We start from the raw sequence: 16,050 nt of genomic DNA, 5'->3' as shown, positions 1-16,050 counted from the left end.
AAAAGCCCTTAGAGTGTTAGAGTGTGCACGAATTACTCTTTAGAATATTTATAATGTAATTACTTGTGACACATGGCTCAAACATAAGAGTTAATCAAGATGTACAAAGTCTCTGACTTCTTGCTTTTAAAAAAAACCATAAAGGATAAGAGGAAGCCTAGATTTCTTTTAAAATTCAGATGGCATCCATGTGACAAACAGAAAATAAAACATTTGTTTCATAAAAGGATTATGTTTCGATTTGGGTCCCACTTTAAATTGTGTCTGGTTCTATTTCCCCAAAAGGATGCTATTTTTTTCCCCTCATCATTAACCCAAATATATTAAACCCCCTAGTAATACCCTCATGGGATGAATGAAAGAGGGAACTCAGCCCTCAAATATTTTTTTCTAAAAACAGCCTGCTTCCATTCTTAATTTTACTAAATGAATGAACATGTTTGTAAGCACATGTGCATGCTCATGGGTATGTTCCCATTCAGACAGCCAACATGTATACTAAATGGTATATATTATAATAAATGATTCCAGGACCTTCAAAGGAGAGAGAGTTGCCAAACCTTCTATCCCCCTAAGATGGCAGAAATACACTTTTTAGCCTTCTGTACCAACCAAAATGAGGAAGTAAATCTTAAAAAAAAAGTTTAAAATTTGTGAACTTAAACAATGGAGTGCCTGGTGACTCCTAATTATTTCTTAACAAAAACACCAGTTATAAGATTATACTCACAGAAACTTTGGAGGATCTTCCTCCCTTGTGAAGGAGGAAGACACCCATTAGAACAATGAAAAATTGTTAGTCAACCAAAGAAATGTTTTTTTTTTTTTTTTTTTTTTTTTTTTTTTTTTTTTGAGACGGAGTCTCGCTCTGTCACCCAGGCTGGAGTACAGTGGCCGGATCTCAGCTCACTGCAAGCTCCGCCTCCCGGGTTTACGCCATTCTCCTGCCTCAGCCTCCCGAGTAGCTGGGACTACAGGCACCCGCCACCACGCCCGGCTAATTTTTTGTATTTTTAGTAGAGATGGGGTTTCACCGTGTTAGCCCGGATGGTCTTGAACTCCTGACCTCGTGATCCGCCCGTCTCGGCCTCCCAAAGTGCTGGGATTACAGGCTTGAGCCACCGCGCCCGGCCTTTTTTTTTGAGACAGAGTCTTGCTCTGTCACCTAGGCTGGAGTACAATGGCATGATGTCGGCTCACTGCAAGTGAGCCCTCCCCGTTTCAAGTGATTCTCCTGCCTCAGCCTCCTGAGTAGCTGGGATTACAGGTGTGTGCCACCACGCCTGGCTAATTTTGTATTTTTAGTAGAGATGGGGTTTCACCATGTTGGTCAGGCTGGTCTTGAACTCCTGATCTTGTGATCCGCCTTGCTCGACCTCTCAAAGTGCTGGGATTACAGGCATGAGCTGCCATGCCTGGCCGAAACCCTCTTTAACAATGTTATCTTCTTATTACTGTGAAAGGCAATAAATTCTATGTTTATCTTGATAGAACACTCACAGTAAAAACTACTCAATCCACATCAAAGAATATTTTTGGAACAGGTGGTCCCATGGCAGTCTCAGAGTAGTATTAATACCCAAAGTGAAGGGAGCACCAAGAATGTGATTACAGTTTTAAGGATATGCTTTTTTTTGGTCTTTAAACAAGGTGCTGTCAAATGGGTGCTTTGTAAAAGCAAATTACAAAATCTGAGATTAAAAAATTCTCATACCATAATCACTTTGCATCCATGTATTGAAAACTACATCTTGCTAATTCATCATGGTATACATTCTGGACATGGTACTCTGACTGTCTCCTAGATCTGAAGTCTCCTCTGAGTAAGTAGCCACAAGTGGTTCCTTATGCACTGGTTGCCATGCATCCCTATATTAGATAATGGCTGGAGAATCCAATCAGATTCTCTCTGGAGGTATCTAAATGTGAGGCACACTGAGAGGCTGTAGGGTGGCAGCAAAGCTGATGGATACCCAGAACACTATAAGCAGAAGCTATGAAGCAATAGAAGCTGTAAGGATCTTTTCAAGGAGTAACATTTTGATATGAAGGAATGATGATATTCAATATGGCTTTGCAGACTCAGCAATTTGGCACGTTATAATAAGTAACCTATTACTTCCAGAAAAACAACTATTTTTTGCCAATGATAAAATTTGAGTGTTTAGTGAAAACTAGAATTTCAAATCCTCCATGACTGATAAGTTTTCCAATATTTAAAGACTTTTTTTTTTTAGAGACAGGGTCTTGCTCTGGTGCCCATGCTGGAGTGTAGCAGTGTGATCACAGCTCACTGCAGCCTTGAACTCCTGGCCTCAAGCTATCCTCTTGCCTCAGTTTACCAAAGTGCTGGGGTTACAGGTGTGAGCCACCAAACTTGGCCCCAATACTTAAAGACTTTTCTGATGAGATAGGTAGTGATATTAAAAATGTGATTAAAAATATTTTGTACTGAAATGGGTTAATATTTGGAAAACCCAAGTAATTCAGAGAATCTATATTTTCTAAATGGGGGAAAGCTATTCAAAGTGCTAGACAAACAGGCATATGAAGAAAAGCTCAGTATCGCTGATCCTTAGAGAAACGCGTCAAAACGGCAGTGACATACCATCTCACACAAATCAATGGCTATTACTAAAAAGTCGGCTGGGAGCAGTGGCTCAACCCTGTAATCCCAGCACTTCGGGAGGCCGAGACGGGCGGATCACGAGGTCAGGAGATCGAGACCATCCTGGCTAACACGGTGAAACCCCGTCTCTACTAAAAAATACAAAAAACTAGCCGGGCGAGGTGGTGGGCACCTGTAGTCCCAGTTACTCGGGAGGCTGAGGCAGGAGAATGGTGTAAACCCAGGAGGTGGAGCTTGCAGTGAGCTGAGATCCAGCCACTGCATTCCAGCCTGGGAGACAGAGCAAGACTCCGTCTCAAAAAAAAAAAAAAAAAAAAAAAAAAAGGTCAAAAAATAACAGATGCTGGCAAGGTTGCAGAGAAAAGGGAATGCTTATATGCTGTTGGTGGGAGTGTAAATTAGTTCAACCATTGTGGAAATCAGTATGGCAATTCCTCAAAGAGCTAAAAACAGAACTACCATTCAACCCAGCAATCCCATTACTGGTTATATACCCGAATGAATATAAATCATTCTACCATAAAGACACATGCGGCCGGGCGCAGTGGCTCAAGCCTGTAATCCCAGCACTTTGGGAGGCCAAGACGGGAGGATCACGAGGTCAGGAGATCGAGACCATCCTGGCTAACACGGTGAAACCCCGTCTCTACTAAAAAAAATAGAAAAAACTAGCCGGGCGAGGTGGCAGGCGCCTGCAGTCCCAGCTACTCAGGAGGCTGAGGCAGGAGAATGGCGTAAACCCGGGAGGCGGAGCCTGCAGTGAGCTGAGATCCAGCCACTGCACTCCAGCCTGGGCGACAGAGCGAGACTACGTCTCAAAAAAAAAAAAAAAAAAGACACATGCATGCGAATGTTCATTGCAGCACTCACTATACAATAGTAAAGACATGGAATCAACCTAAATGCCCATCAATGACAGACTGGATAAAGAAAAAGTGGTACATACATACCACGGAATACTATGCAGCCATGAAAAAGAGTGACAGTGCGTCTTTTGTGGGAATATGCATAGAGCTAGAGGTCATTATCCTTAACAAACTAACACAGGAACAGAAAACCAGATACTGCACGTTCTTGCTTATAAGTGGAAGCTAAATGATGAGAACTCATGGACACAAAAAGGGGAACAATGGACACTAGGGCCTACTTGAGGGTAAAGGCGAGGAGGGAGAGGATCAGAAAAAATAACTATTAGATACTAGGCTTAGAACCCAGGGTAACAAAATAATCTGTACAACAAACACCCATGACATGAGTTAACCTTTATAATAAATCTGCACGTGTACCCCTGAGCCTAAAATAGAAGTTAAAAAAAAGGGCAACACTATTAAGATACTCAAATCTCCATTTTTCAATTAAATATCTGTATAATAACAGATTTTCTTCATATACCTTCAACCACAATTACATATTACAATAAAGAGAATGCAGAAATAGATATGAGGATCTAGTTGTCTTCTATCAAATCAGACATCAAAAAGATTTGCAAAAATGTAAAAATGTCATTCTGCAAACTTTTCTGTGAAATGTTATTTTCATAAAAATGCTACTTAAATGCTATTTAAGTAATGGATTTATTAAATGAATTATTTTTAAAATTTGTTTTTATTTCTAATTAAATAAATATCATTAACAATAACACATAAAAACAAAGTTCTTTGGGGCCCTCAATAACTTTTTTTTTTTTGAGACGGAATCTCGCTCTGTAGCCCAGGCTGGAGTACAGTGGCACATTCTCAGCTCACTGCAACCTCTGCCTCCCAGGTTTAATCGATTCTCCTCCCTCAGCTTCCTGAGTAGCTGGAATTACAGGCGCATAACACCACGCTCAGCTAATTTTGTATTTTTAGTAGAGATGGGGTTTCACCATGTTGGCCAGGCTGGTGCTGAACTCCTGACCTCAGGTGATCCACCCAACTTGGCCTCCCATAGTGTTGAGATTACAGGCCCCTTAAACAGGGCCGGGTGCAGTGGCTCACGCCTGTAATCCAAGCACTTTGGGAGGCTGAGGCAGGCAGATCACTTGAGGTCTGGAGTTCGAGACCAGTTTGGCCAACGTGGCAAAATCCTAACTCTACGGAAAACACAAAATTGGTCGGGCGTGGTGGTGAGTGCCTATAATCCTAGCTACTTAGGAGGCTGAGGCAGGAGGATCGCTTGAACCCAGGAGGCGGAGGTTGCAGTGAGCCAAGATTGTGCTACTGCACTCCAGTCTGGGCGACAGAGCGAGACTCCATCTCAAACAAACAAACAAACAAACTTTTAATGGTATTAAAGAGGTCCTGAGACCAAGAATAAATGAGAGTAAACGGTGAGAGGTAAGACTGCAAAGATAAACTGGGGTCAGTTGTGAAAGGCATTATATGATGGAATAAGGAACTCAGACTTAATCTTGTGGGGCACTGAAGAGATATAAAGGGGCAGCCACTGTATTGTAGAAAGAACTGGTTCAGGGTCAGAACAAAGGCATGGCCACATGGTAAATAGGGTAAACATTATAGCTATCATCCCAATGTTTATTCTATCCTCTGTCCCTCCCTCCAATTGTGTGGAGCCTTTTTTTTTAAATGATTTAAGACTTTATTGTCATTTGAGGGTCTGTTTTCCAAATAATCTCTAGTAAATATATTGGAATAATTAGAAATTGTAAGTCTCAATTTACGGATACTGCACGATTCTCAGACTTTCCCCTCCACTGACTGCCAGGCAATCGTCAGCACCAGACAAGGCTGCCCACCACTAGTATCTTTCACTGCAGCCCTCCTGGGCTCAAGCAATTCTCCCGCCTCAGCCCTAGTTGGGACTACAGGTGGATGCCATAGCTGTGTGGTAGTCTTGTGATTTGGGGACCTGAATCCAGCTCCAGGGGTGTGGAGAACCTGAATGGTGTGAGCCAGTTCTAATCCTCTTGTATCAGTAGTTGGTTTAGGGATGGGTAGCCTTCTGATACAGTCTCCAATGATTCCTGCCTCCAGTATCTCTACATCACATTCTTGTGTAATCGTTGCCCCTTGAGTGTGGGCTGGACCTAGTGACTTGCTTGTAATAAACAGAATGAAGCAAAAGTAATGGGATGTCACTTCTAAGAAGGTTACAAAAGACTGACTTCTGTTTGCCAGCACTCTCTCTTGCTGACACTTTACTGCTTACTCTGATGAAGCCAGCTGCCATTTTATGAGCTGCCTCATGGTGAGATCCGTGGGGCAAAGCATCAAAGGAGGCCCCTGGGAAATAACTCATGAGGAACTGAGGCCTCCAGTCCAACAACTGTGAGGAGCTGAATCCTGCCGGGAACAATTTGAGTGATCTTAGAAGAGGATCCATCCCCAGTTGAGCCTTAAGATGATTTGAGTCCCTGCTGACACCTGGACTGCATTTTGGCATCTCACTTTCTTTTGCAAGAGACCCAGACACAGGATTTAGCAAGTTGCACCTGCACGGACTCTTGATGAGTCTTGAAAAGATGAGATAATAAATGCTGCTTTAAGTCGCTAGGTTTCAGCTACATGGCAATAGATAACTAATACAGCAGGTGTAAGCCAATCAGTGCATGGTGTCCTCCTGGCCACAGATGAGTAACTTCCACCTTCTATCCATATGAATCAAAGGAACTCCAAGTATTCTAGATAAGGGTGCCTGCTCCTTTCTGCCTCCTGCTGCTAGTGGCAGGAGGGAAGAAGTACTCAGAGAGCCTCTGGGAGCAAAAAGGGAACCTCGTAAAAATCTCTTCTTTCCCTTTACAATACGCGTAACATCAACGCATCATCTGCTTTGAGACCATCAGGCTTTTTATTATTATGCCCTTTATCCTCGCTTACTTTGGATACTACAAGATGGGCTCCAGAGCACCCATCACTTCCTGGACATATATCCCCAGTCAGCTTTGCACAGATCCTTTTATGGCCTTATTTCTTAACAGAACCCCCCACCCCATTCTTTAATCTCTTCTACTGGGCCCCCTGAAAACCACAGTTAGCCATTAGCAAAACTCCTATATTCCCAATTTGGATTTCCAAGATATTCCACTCAACAACTTGTTTTAAACCTGTTTTCTTCTAAGGGCAGTGCTGCCTCTTTCCCTTTAACCCTCTCAAATGGTAGCTTTGTTCTCTCCCACAGCTCTTATACTACTACTTGCCCTGGAGGTGGAGAAGGTGTCTTTCTTGCTCCTCCTTACTATTTATAAGCTATTCATTCTCTCCGTTGTGCCCCACATTTCCTGAAAATAAAAGCCTCCCAGTTTTGAATCTCAGTGTAAGCTACTCCCCTCCTTACTGCAATCATCTATAGACTCCCTGGATTACTCTCCTTACTCTTTAAAGATTTCACTTCTGGCCCTCTGTCATTCATCATAATTCCTGTGATTTCAATATGCACATAGATTATCTTTCTAACATTCTGGTATCTCAGTTCCTTGGTGTCCTCTCTGCCAAAGATCCTGTCTTCTAAGACCCTACCTCAGTCACTCGCTCCCATGGTTTCTCTTCTCTTTTTTTTCTTTCTCTTTTTTTTCCCTCTCTCTCTCCCTTTCTTCTTCTTTTTTTTTTTTGAGATGGAGTCTCACTCTGTCGCCCAGGTTGGAGTACAGTGGCTCGATCTTGGCTCACTGCAACCTCTGCCTCCTAGGTTCAAGTGATTCTCATGTCTCAGCCTCCCGAGTACCTGGGACTACAGGTGTGTACCACCATGCCCAGCTAATTTTTGCATTTTTAGTAGAGACAAGGTTTCACCATATTGGCCAGGCTGGTCTCAAACTCCTGACCTCAGGTGGTCTGCCCACCTCAGCCTCCCAGAGTCCATGGTTCTTTCTGAAGACAAGTGATTCACAACCACTGGGAGTAACTGGAAATACTGTCCTAAGCCACTGTTTTGAAAGCAAAATTATGTAGGCATTTTAGGTTATTATTAAGAAATCTGGGGTTCTACTGGCATTTAATGCATGGGGTCACGGATACTAAATGTCTTGTGATGTAGACAGTGCTCTTACAACGAAGAATTAAGTGTCCCACTGGAAATACTAGTAGCACCTGCACTGTCATCGGCAACTACTGCAACCTTTCCACGATTCTATTCAAATACCTCACTCTTCTATCACCATTTATATTTCCAGGTCATACTTAAAATTTGTTGACTCTATCTCTTCCTCATTTACATCTTTCCTCTTAACACATGTTGGATTCCATGGTCCATTGTTATAATCCTTGTATACACCCTTGATTCCCTGGCTTCTAATCCTCTTTACCCTACTCTCTGGGAAAACCTTCATTCTAATTAAATTCAATTATCTGTCCTCTCTGTGACTGCATAATTGAATATGCCTGGAAAAAACCACAGCCATTGTGACCGCTCTCACTTCAAATTCAAGACCAATGGCCTCAAGCAAGCCTTTAGTATTGCCTGGCAATTCAACTTCATTTCCCAAGTTCATTCATTCTCTTATTCTTCTAAATGACTATTTTGTACCTTTTCCTCCTCTTGAATCTTCCAACATTTTCTCCTATTCTCAGCCTCAAATGCTAACCTTGTTCCATAAGAAAATAGAAGCAATCAGGTAAGAATTTCTACAAGCTCTCACCCCAAGTATCTACTTACCTGTATCTGTGCCCAAATACCTTCCTTCCAATTTAATGGATGAACCAAGGTAACCCCTCCAGATGTGCACCAGATCTTATACCTTCTTTCTTTCTTTCTTTTTTTTTGAGACAGAGTCTCGCTCTGTCGCCAGGCTGGAGTGCAGTGACATAACCTCGGCTCACTGCAACCTCTACTTCCCGGGTTCAAGCGACTCTAGTGCCTCAGCCTCCCGAATAGTTGGGACTACAGGAGCGCACCACCACACCCAGCCAATTTTTGTATTTTTAGTATGGTGTATTTTCACCATGTTGGCCAGGATGGTCTCGATCTCTTGAACTCATGATCCACCTGCCTCGGCCACCTAAAGCTCTGGGATTACAGGTGTGACCCACCGCGCCTGGCCCTACCTTCTTGCTTTCTAAAGGACACTGCTTCAGCAATTCTTTCTTACATTATCATTTTGTGATCATTTCTGACTTGGATTACTCTTACTAGCATATGTAAATTCTCTCATCAAGAAAAAAAGACCTTCCTTGAACTTCTATCCCAGATCATGACTATTAAATATTTGAAAACTAAAAGTAGGCAATTAGCCCTACATGATATCAGGACTCATTATAAAGCTACTGTAATTAAGAGAGTGTGGTATTGACCAATGGAACAGAATAGAGAAGCCAGAGAGAGACCTATGAATTTATGACAGATGCACTGCAGATCAGAGAGAAAAGGAAGGACAATGCAATAAATGGTGCTGGTTCAAGTGGTTATGCTTAAACAAGACAGAAAAATGCTAGCCATAAAAAGGAAAGTTTGATAAAGTTGACTATAATACAATAAAATTTAAAAAGTCTGTTCACTAAAAAATCAGAAAGAAATTGAATAGACAAGCCATAAACTCGGAGAGGATATCTGCAAGAAATGTGACGATCCATGTTAGTTAGAAGCCAGAATATGTAGAGAAGTCCTACAAACCAGTAAGAAATGAAATCCAATAGGAAAATGGGCAAAACCCAAAACAAGCATTGTACAGAAGAGAAAACATAGGTGGTCAATAAACATGAAAGGCAGCTCAACCTTATCATTAATCAGGGAATTATAACTTAGCACTATAATGACCATTTTATACTCACTATATTGGCAAGAATTAAAAAGCCTGACTATGCCAAGTTAATCACAGGGAACTCTTCTACACCTCTGGTGAGAATGTCCAACTACTAAGGAAAATAATTTGGCATTATCTTGTAAAGTTAAAATCCATCAACTCACAAGTCAGTATTTTCAATTCTAGTTACATATGCTAAATAAACTCGTGTACATGTATACTAGGAGACAGGCATGAGAATGCTCAGAGTCACACAGTTCATAATAATTGCAAAAAGTCAAATTGTAATACTTATAACTAATTTATAAGGTTACTCATAAAGATCCTTTATGAGCATTATAAATTTTAGGGAGTTGTTCATTATTATAAGAACTGCCGGGGGCCGGGCATGGTGGCTCACGCCTGTAATCCCAGCACTTTGGGAGGCTGAGGCGGGCAGATCACGAGGTCAGGAGATCAAGACCATCCTGGCTAACACAGTGAAACCCCGTCTCTACTAAAAATACAAAAATATTAGCCGGGCGTGGTGGCAGGCACCTGTAGTCCCAGCTACTCGGGAGGCTGAGGCAGGAGAATGGCGTGAACCTGGGAGGCAGAGTTTGCAGTGAGCCAAGATCGCACCACTGCACTCCAGCCTGGGCAACAGAGCAAGACTCCATTTTGAAAAAAGAAAAAAAAATTGCAAAAAGCTGGAAACAACCCAAGAGACTGGATAAGTTGTGGTATACCCACAAAACTGAATATTATACAGTAGTTAAAATAAATAGACTACTGCTACACATAACCACATGAAGGAATCTTAGGAAAACAGTGCTGAGTGAATGTCGTAAGTTTTTAAAAAGCTAAAAATAAGCAAAATTAAACAATACACTGTTAAGTATACACCTATATGTTAGGTATGGGCTAACATTTTAAAAAGAAAAGGAAATAATACAACATTAGTGCTCATCTCTGCGTAGGAAGAGGGACTGGAAAGAATACATAAATAGATACAAGTTAATTGTGATGTTCTAGTTTTTAGGTTCAGCGGTAGGGTCACTTTATAGCTTTATAACCTTATATTTATATATATTATTTAGTATATAACAAATATATCATTAAAAATAGGCTCTTGCTTCCCACTTAAGCTCTTACTAGCTGTGTGATCCTAGGCCAATTCTTTCAGCCTCAGTTTCCCCAACTAAAAAGCAAAAGCAATACCTGCACCTACCTCCTGAAGTTTGTGTGAGGATTAAATGAGATAATGCATGCAGAGCACGCACAATATGTGCCACGCAGGTTACTGGTGCTAGCTAGTAGCAGCTATTATGTTCTAAGGTGCTTTCAAAAAGAAATGGTTTTATTAGTGGTTAGAACAATGAATCTACAATGCATAGGATATATAGAATGAAAATGTCATCAGTAAAGTTGAAATCATGTGAATGGATAAGATGAACACAAGAAGTTGTGGAGTAGAAGTGTGCCAAGTCAGACTGAAGAAAGGAGCTCTAGAAAGAGACTAAGAAGGAACAGGGAGAGGAAGCAGAAGAGATTGGTAACCTGGAAGAAAATTGAGGAGGAGAAATGTCTAATGGAATTAAATTTTGCAGAGGTGAAAATGAAGACTAAATGAGACATTGGATTGGGCAAGAAGAGGATCACTAGGAACCTTTACAAGAGGAATTTCAATGAAGTGGTCAAAGAAGAAATAAGAGTGCAATGGGTTAAGTCATGAGGAGGAGAGGAAATGGAGACTGGGAGAAAAGATCATTCTTTTTACGAAGTTTAGAGATGAAGGGAAAAGTGAAAAGGGTAGAATATAAGATTGAAGGGAGGTATTGTCAAGATTAAGGGAGACCTTAGGCTGTTTATAGGCAGAGGGGAAGGAGCCAGTGGAAAAGAAGATGTAGTACAGAAGAAGGGGACAAATGACTGGGTGTGCTTTGGAGAAAACAGGAGGAGATACTATTCTGAACCATGACAATAGACAGATGTAAATTAGTGCTTCTCAGACTTTCATTTGCATATGAATTACTTGGGGTTGAGTTAAAATGCAGATTGATTCAGAATCTGGAGTCTGGGGCAGGTCTGAGATTCTGCATTTCTAACAAGCTCCCACATAATGTTGATGCTACTGGTTCACTGACCACACTCTTTGAGTATTAAGGGGGTAGGACAACTCTTCCTTTGTCATGAGAAGTGCATCTAGAAATAAGTTTGGTAGTAAAGGGAAGAGAAATTGTTGGAGTTGTTGCTATTTGCATGTTGAAGCTACCTGACATACAGGTAGCAGGTGGAATAAAGAGAAAATCAAGTGAGCCAGGTAGGTGTTCAAGTTCTCAGTGACTGTTAGCAGGTATATGTCCCTGGGAAGGCTGCTGGCAAAAGCAGTGATAGAGGACTACTTATTAGAGAAAAGTCAAGAGGATGAAGATAAGCAGAGGACAGAGTAGGGCTGACCTGGGTGAGAGGAATAAGAGAACAATCAGAATCATAATACTTTGGGAGTAATTATAGATAACTGGGACGAAGGAAGAAAAGAGTTGAGAGGTAAACAGGACTGACATGAATAGGCAATAACTCAGCTGAAACCAGATAAATTTCTTAGGTCATTATTTTTAAATGATTTAACATTGTCTAACCAGTCTTCATAGAGGATAAAATCCAATGGGGGCAAAATTTGCCTTCACTAACAGTTTTTTCCAAAGGTGGACTTACCTGTGCTTTGAAGTTAACAAAGGTTAACAAAAGTTATGAAGAGTCAACATAGACAAATTTGTCCCTAGGGGTATTTTAAATATCAATATTCAAACATTGTTTGCATTTTTAAAGTCCTCATGGGCACACTGAATTACACATTGCTTCTGGGAAAGAAGCAGCAGTACGTAATACTCTATTTTGAACATGCCATTGATTTTGTGATAAAAGAAATACAACTGTTGAATTTTGAGGTGGCATTTCATAATTTCAGTATTTCACATTTTACTTTAAAAAGACTCTAAAGTTGCTAAAATTAGTATAAAGAATAATAGACCTGTTCATAGAGTTCCAAATTGACAGGCAGGTGTAATTCTCACTTGGCTCTTTTGTTCTCAGACTCTAAGAATTAAATTGATTATATTAAAGAGCTGAGTGGATGCATATAATAGGCTGAGAATACTTTCCATTTATTAACACAATGTTTACTAATGTTGATATATTAATGCTGAATCTGAAGCAAAATGTCTTCTAATAGAAGGTAACAGAAATCATAAGCACATCCTTACCCCTTCACTCGTTTTCTGCAAGTCTGAAGTTGTGTTTCTTGTGTCATTGCCCGCATCTCCACCCTCAGAGCTGCTTTTGTTTTCCTCTTCTTTGCAGTCTTTGTCATCTTCATCTCCTGGAGATTTCCGGGACTGTTTAGAGGATTTCTAAATGTTCAGACAAGTTAAATATTATAGTCAAACCCAGAAATCCAAATGTACAAGTAAGAGACGCAGAAATAGCTGACTTGCATCTAGTCTTAGTGGTTGATAGAGGATATACTGACACAACATGCAGTATGCCAAGGCTCAGCTAGGTGACACTGGACAAATTATTTCACCTCATTGTGCCTCAGTTTAACTAGCTGGAAAGGAAGCAGAAGTGGGCTAGATGACCTCTTAGTTATTTCCAGCAATGTGATATTAAAAGCAGAAAATGAAGATTAATGTACCCAGAATACTGTCAATGAATAAATACAGCTGGAAGGACACCACCTTAAGAAGGCTACAGAACTGGAAGGTACCCTAAAGGTCATCTTGTCCTCCCCATCATTTTATAGTAGTGGAAATTGAAAGAAGTGAGGTGAACTATCCAAGAGAATATACAGATATTCATGCTGAACACCTCTTGAAGTTGTTTGGCTAGTGGGATACCCAGAATCATCTTGACAAAACTGTTTGATATAAACTATTCTTTTCAATTATGGAGAGTTATTTAAGAACTCAAGGCTATAATGGTGAACCAGTCCTTTTTCCTTGTCATTTTGCATTTGAAAACAAGATGAACTCTAGAGGAAGATGAAAATACAATTAGTTTGCCTCAAGAGTTGCTTGGCAGCATAGCATTAAAATTATAGAAAGCTGGCCCCAATTATGCACCTTAAGAAAGTAAAATATAGTGTTTTTCTACACTTCCTCTTTGAGACATTTTAAGAATCTTCAGGCACATTGCAAGTAAAACTGATTTTCCCAAGTTACTTCTGGTCTTCCAGAAACGAATGAGCAAACTGAAGCTTCTTCAGATAATCAGTTTTTTAAAATGCAATTTTCAAAGAGAAAACATGGTGGCTCATGCCTGTAATCCCAGCACTTTGGGAGGCTGAGGTGGGCGGATCACCTAAGGTCAGGAATTTGAGATCAGCCTGGCCAACATGGCAAAACCCTGCCTCTACTAAAACTACAAAAATTAACTGGAGTCAGGCACGGTGGCTCATGCCTTTCATCTCAGCACTTTGGGAGGCCGAGGTGGGCAGATCATCTGAGGTCAGGGGTTTCAGACCATCCTGGCCAACATCGGTGAAACCCCGTCTCTACTAAAAATACAAAATTAGCTGGGTGTGGTGGTGGGCAGCCTGTAATCCCAGCTACTTGGGAGGCTGAGGCAGGAGAATCACTTGAACCTGGGAGGTGGAGGTTGCAGTGAGTGGAGATTGCATCACTGCACTCAAGCCTGGGTGACAGAGTGAGACTATTTCAAAAAAACAAAAAACAAAAAAAGAGAAAACATCATCTAGCTGTGTGGCAGAATATATAATTAAACTGTTTCTATTTTACTTAACTGAAACTACCAGCCAAGCCCAAAATGTCAGTTTAAAATGTGAGTTTTACTTTTTACATGAAGGGAAACAGGGATTTAATAATATAAATGTGGAGTATATTTCAAGTGAAGATCAAGAATGACAACAGTAAAAGTGAAAAGTTTTCTCCTTATAGTATAATTGTTAAAATGTAGCAACTGCTTTACATAGTAATTTTCAAATAATAGTCCTCCATAGGCAGTTCTTTTTTTTGAGAAGGAGTCTCACTCTGTTGCCCAGGCTGGAGTGCAGTGGCGCTATCTCAGCTTACTGCAAGCTCCGCCTCCCAGGTTCACAACATTCTCCTGCCTCAGCCTCCTGAGTAGCTGGGACTACAGGCACCCGCCACCATGCCTGGCTAAGTTTTTTGTATTTTTAGTAGAGACGGGGTTTCACCGTGTTAGCCAGCATGGTCTCCATCTCCTGACCTCGTGATCTGGACGCCTCGGCCTCCCAAAGTGCTGGGATTACAGGTGTGAGCCACTGTGCCCGGCCCCCAGTAGTTCTTATAATAATGAACAACTCCCTAAAATTTATAATGCTCATAAAGGATCTTTATGAGTAACCTTATAAATTAGTTTATAAGTATTACAATTTGGCATGTATTTGAGATATACAGAACAGAATTAGGGCATTACTAAAGTTTTATTAGTGAGTCACAACATTCAGTATTCTGTGAAGAAATCTGGCAGCTAAGCTCTATTCGATAACCTTGAAAAGTTCTTCAGATTACTGAAACTCCTGTAATTTTGGAGAAGGACTCTGTTTCATCAGTGTGGTCTTAAATTGGTTGTGTGTTTGATTTTCGCTTTTTTTTTTTTTTTTTTTTTTAACTAAAATTACTGGTGGTTTATCAACGCCAGTTTAGTTTGTTGTGAGCCTCTCATTAGTCCTATTGTATATAGTAAATAATTTGTACACAAAATATTTTTGACCTATAATTCTCCAGTATCTGTTATGACTCAAATATGAATAATCCATAGCCTTACTGCTAAAGAAAGAAGACATATAATCTCCCTCAAATCTGCTATAGTATGACTTTTCATTATGATTACCGAGCGTTTTCCTTAGAAAACTGAAATTAGGTGAGGTAGAGGAGACAGGTGTGGGGCCTTTCCTTCTACCCAACTGGAATGTAGCAAAAAAAAGTTTGTGAGCCATTAATTTTCCATGCAAAGGAAGACTATTCAACTCTAAGTAATAGACATAAAGAAAAACTGGCTGGGCACAGTGGCTCACACCTGTAATCCCAGCACTCTGGGAGGTTGAGGCAGGCAGACTGTTTGTGCTCAGGAGTTTGAGACCAGCCTGGGCAACAAGATAAAAATCTGGTCTCTACTAAAAATGAAAAAAAAAAAAAAAAAAAAAAGCTGTGTGTAGTGGTTGGTGCACGACTGTGGTCCCAGCTACTGGGGAGGCTGAGGTGGGAGGGTAGCTTGAGCCCAGCAGGCAGAAGTTGCAGTGAGCTGAGATTGCACCACTGCACTCCAGCCTGGATGACAGAGCAAGACCCTGTCTCAAAAAAAAGAAAAAAAAAAAAAAAAAAGGAAAAATCACCGTATTTGTTTTTTAAAAAGGAAGCAATTGGGAAGCCAAAGTGAACAATGAAGTTACCCTAGGTGAGTGGTTCTCTAAATGTGATTCCCAGATAGTAGGATCAGCCTCACCTGGAAATTTGATTCCTAGACCCCACCCTAGACCTTCTGAAACAGAAATTCTGGGGATGGGGTTCAACAATGTTTCTATTTTACTTAACTGAAACTACCAACCAAGCCTAAAATGTCACGTTAAAATGTGGTGATCTTTACTTTTTACAAGAAGGGAAAACAGGAATTTAATAATACAAATGTGGAGTGTTTCCAGTTAAGATCAAGAATGATAGTAAAAGTAAAAAACTTTTTGTTCTCCTAAAAAATATAGCATAACTATTAAAAGTGGCAAGCT

General features: G+C 40.6%; 2 protein-coding genes across 6 annotated transcripts in view; one reads left to right on the top strand and one right to left on the bottom strand.

Annotated features, from left to right (window-relative positions):
• The window catches only part of HDGFL3 (HDGF like 3), an 80,819-nt gene that overhangs the window by 1,863 nt on the left and 62,906 nt on the right, over positions 1-16,050 (bottom strand). For both annotated transcript variants that reach the window (XM_077940162.1, XM_077940161.1), the window contains exon 6: positions 12,551-12,697. In XM_077940162.1, the coding sequence (XP_077796288.1) occupies positions 12,551-12,697 (147 nt within the window). The remainder of the gene's footprint in view (positions 1-12,550; positions 12,698-16,050) is intronic.
• Positions 1-16,050, top strand: part of TM6SF1 (transmembrane 6 superfamily member 1) — a 49,026-nt gene that overhangs the window by 31,659 nt on the left and 1,317 nt on the right. The gene's annotated exons all lie outside the window — the stretch shown is intronic.

The sequence above is a fragment of the Macaca mulatta genome, chromosome 7 (genome assembly GCF_049350105.2).
Source record: "Macaca mulatta isolate MMU2019108-1 chromosome 7, T2T-MMU8v2.0, whole genome shotgun sequence".
Taxonomy (NCBI): Eukaryota; Metazoa; Chordata; class Mammalia; order Primates; family Cercopithecidae; genus Macaca; species Macaca mulatta.
The sequence above is the reverse complement of the archived record's forward strand: the minus strand, read 5'-3'. Positions and strand labels throughout refer to the sequence as shown.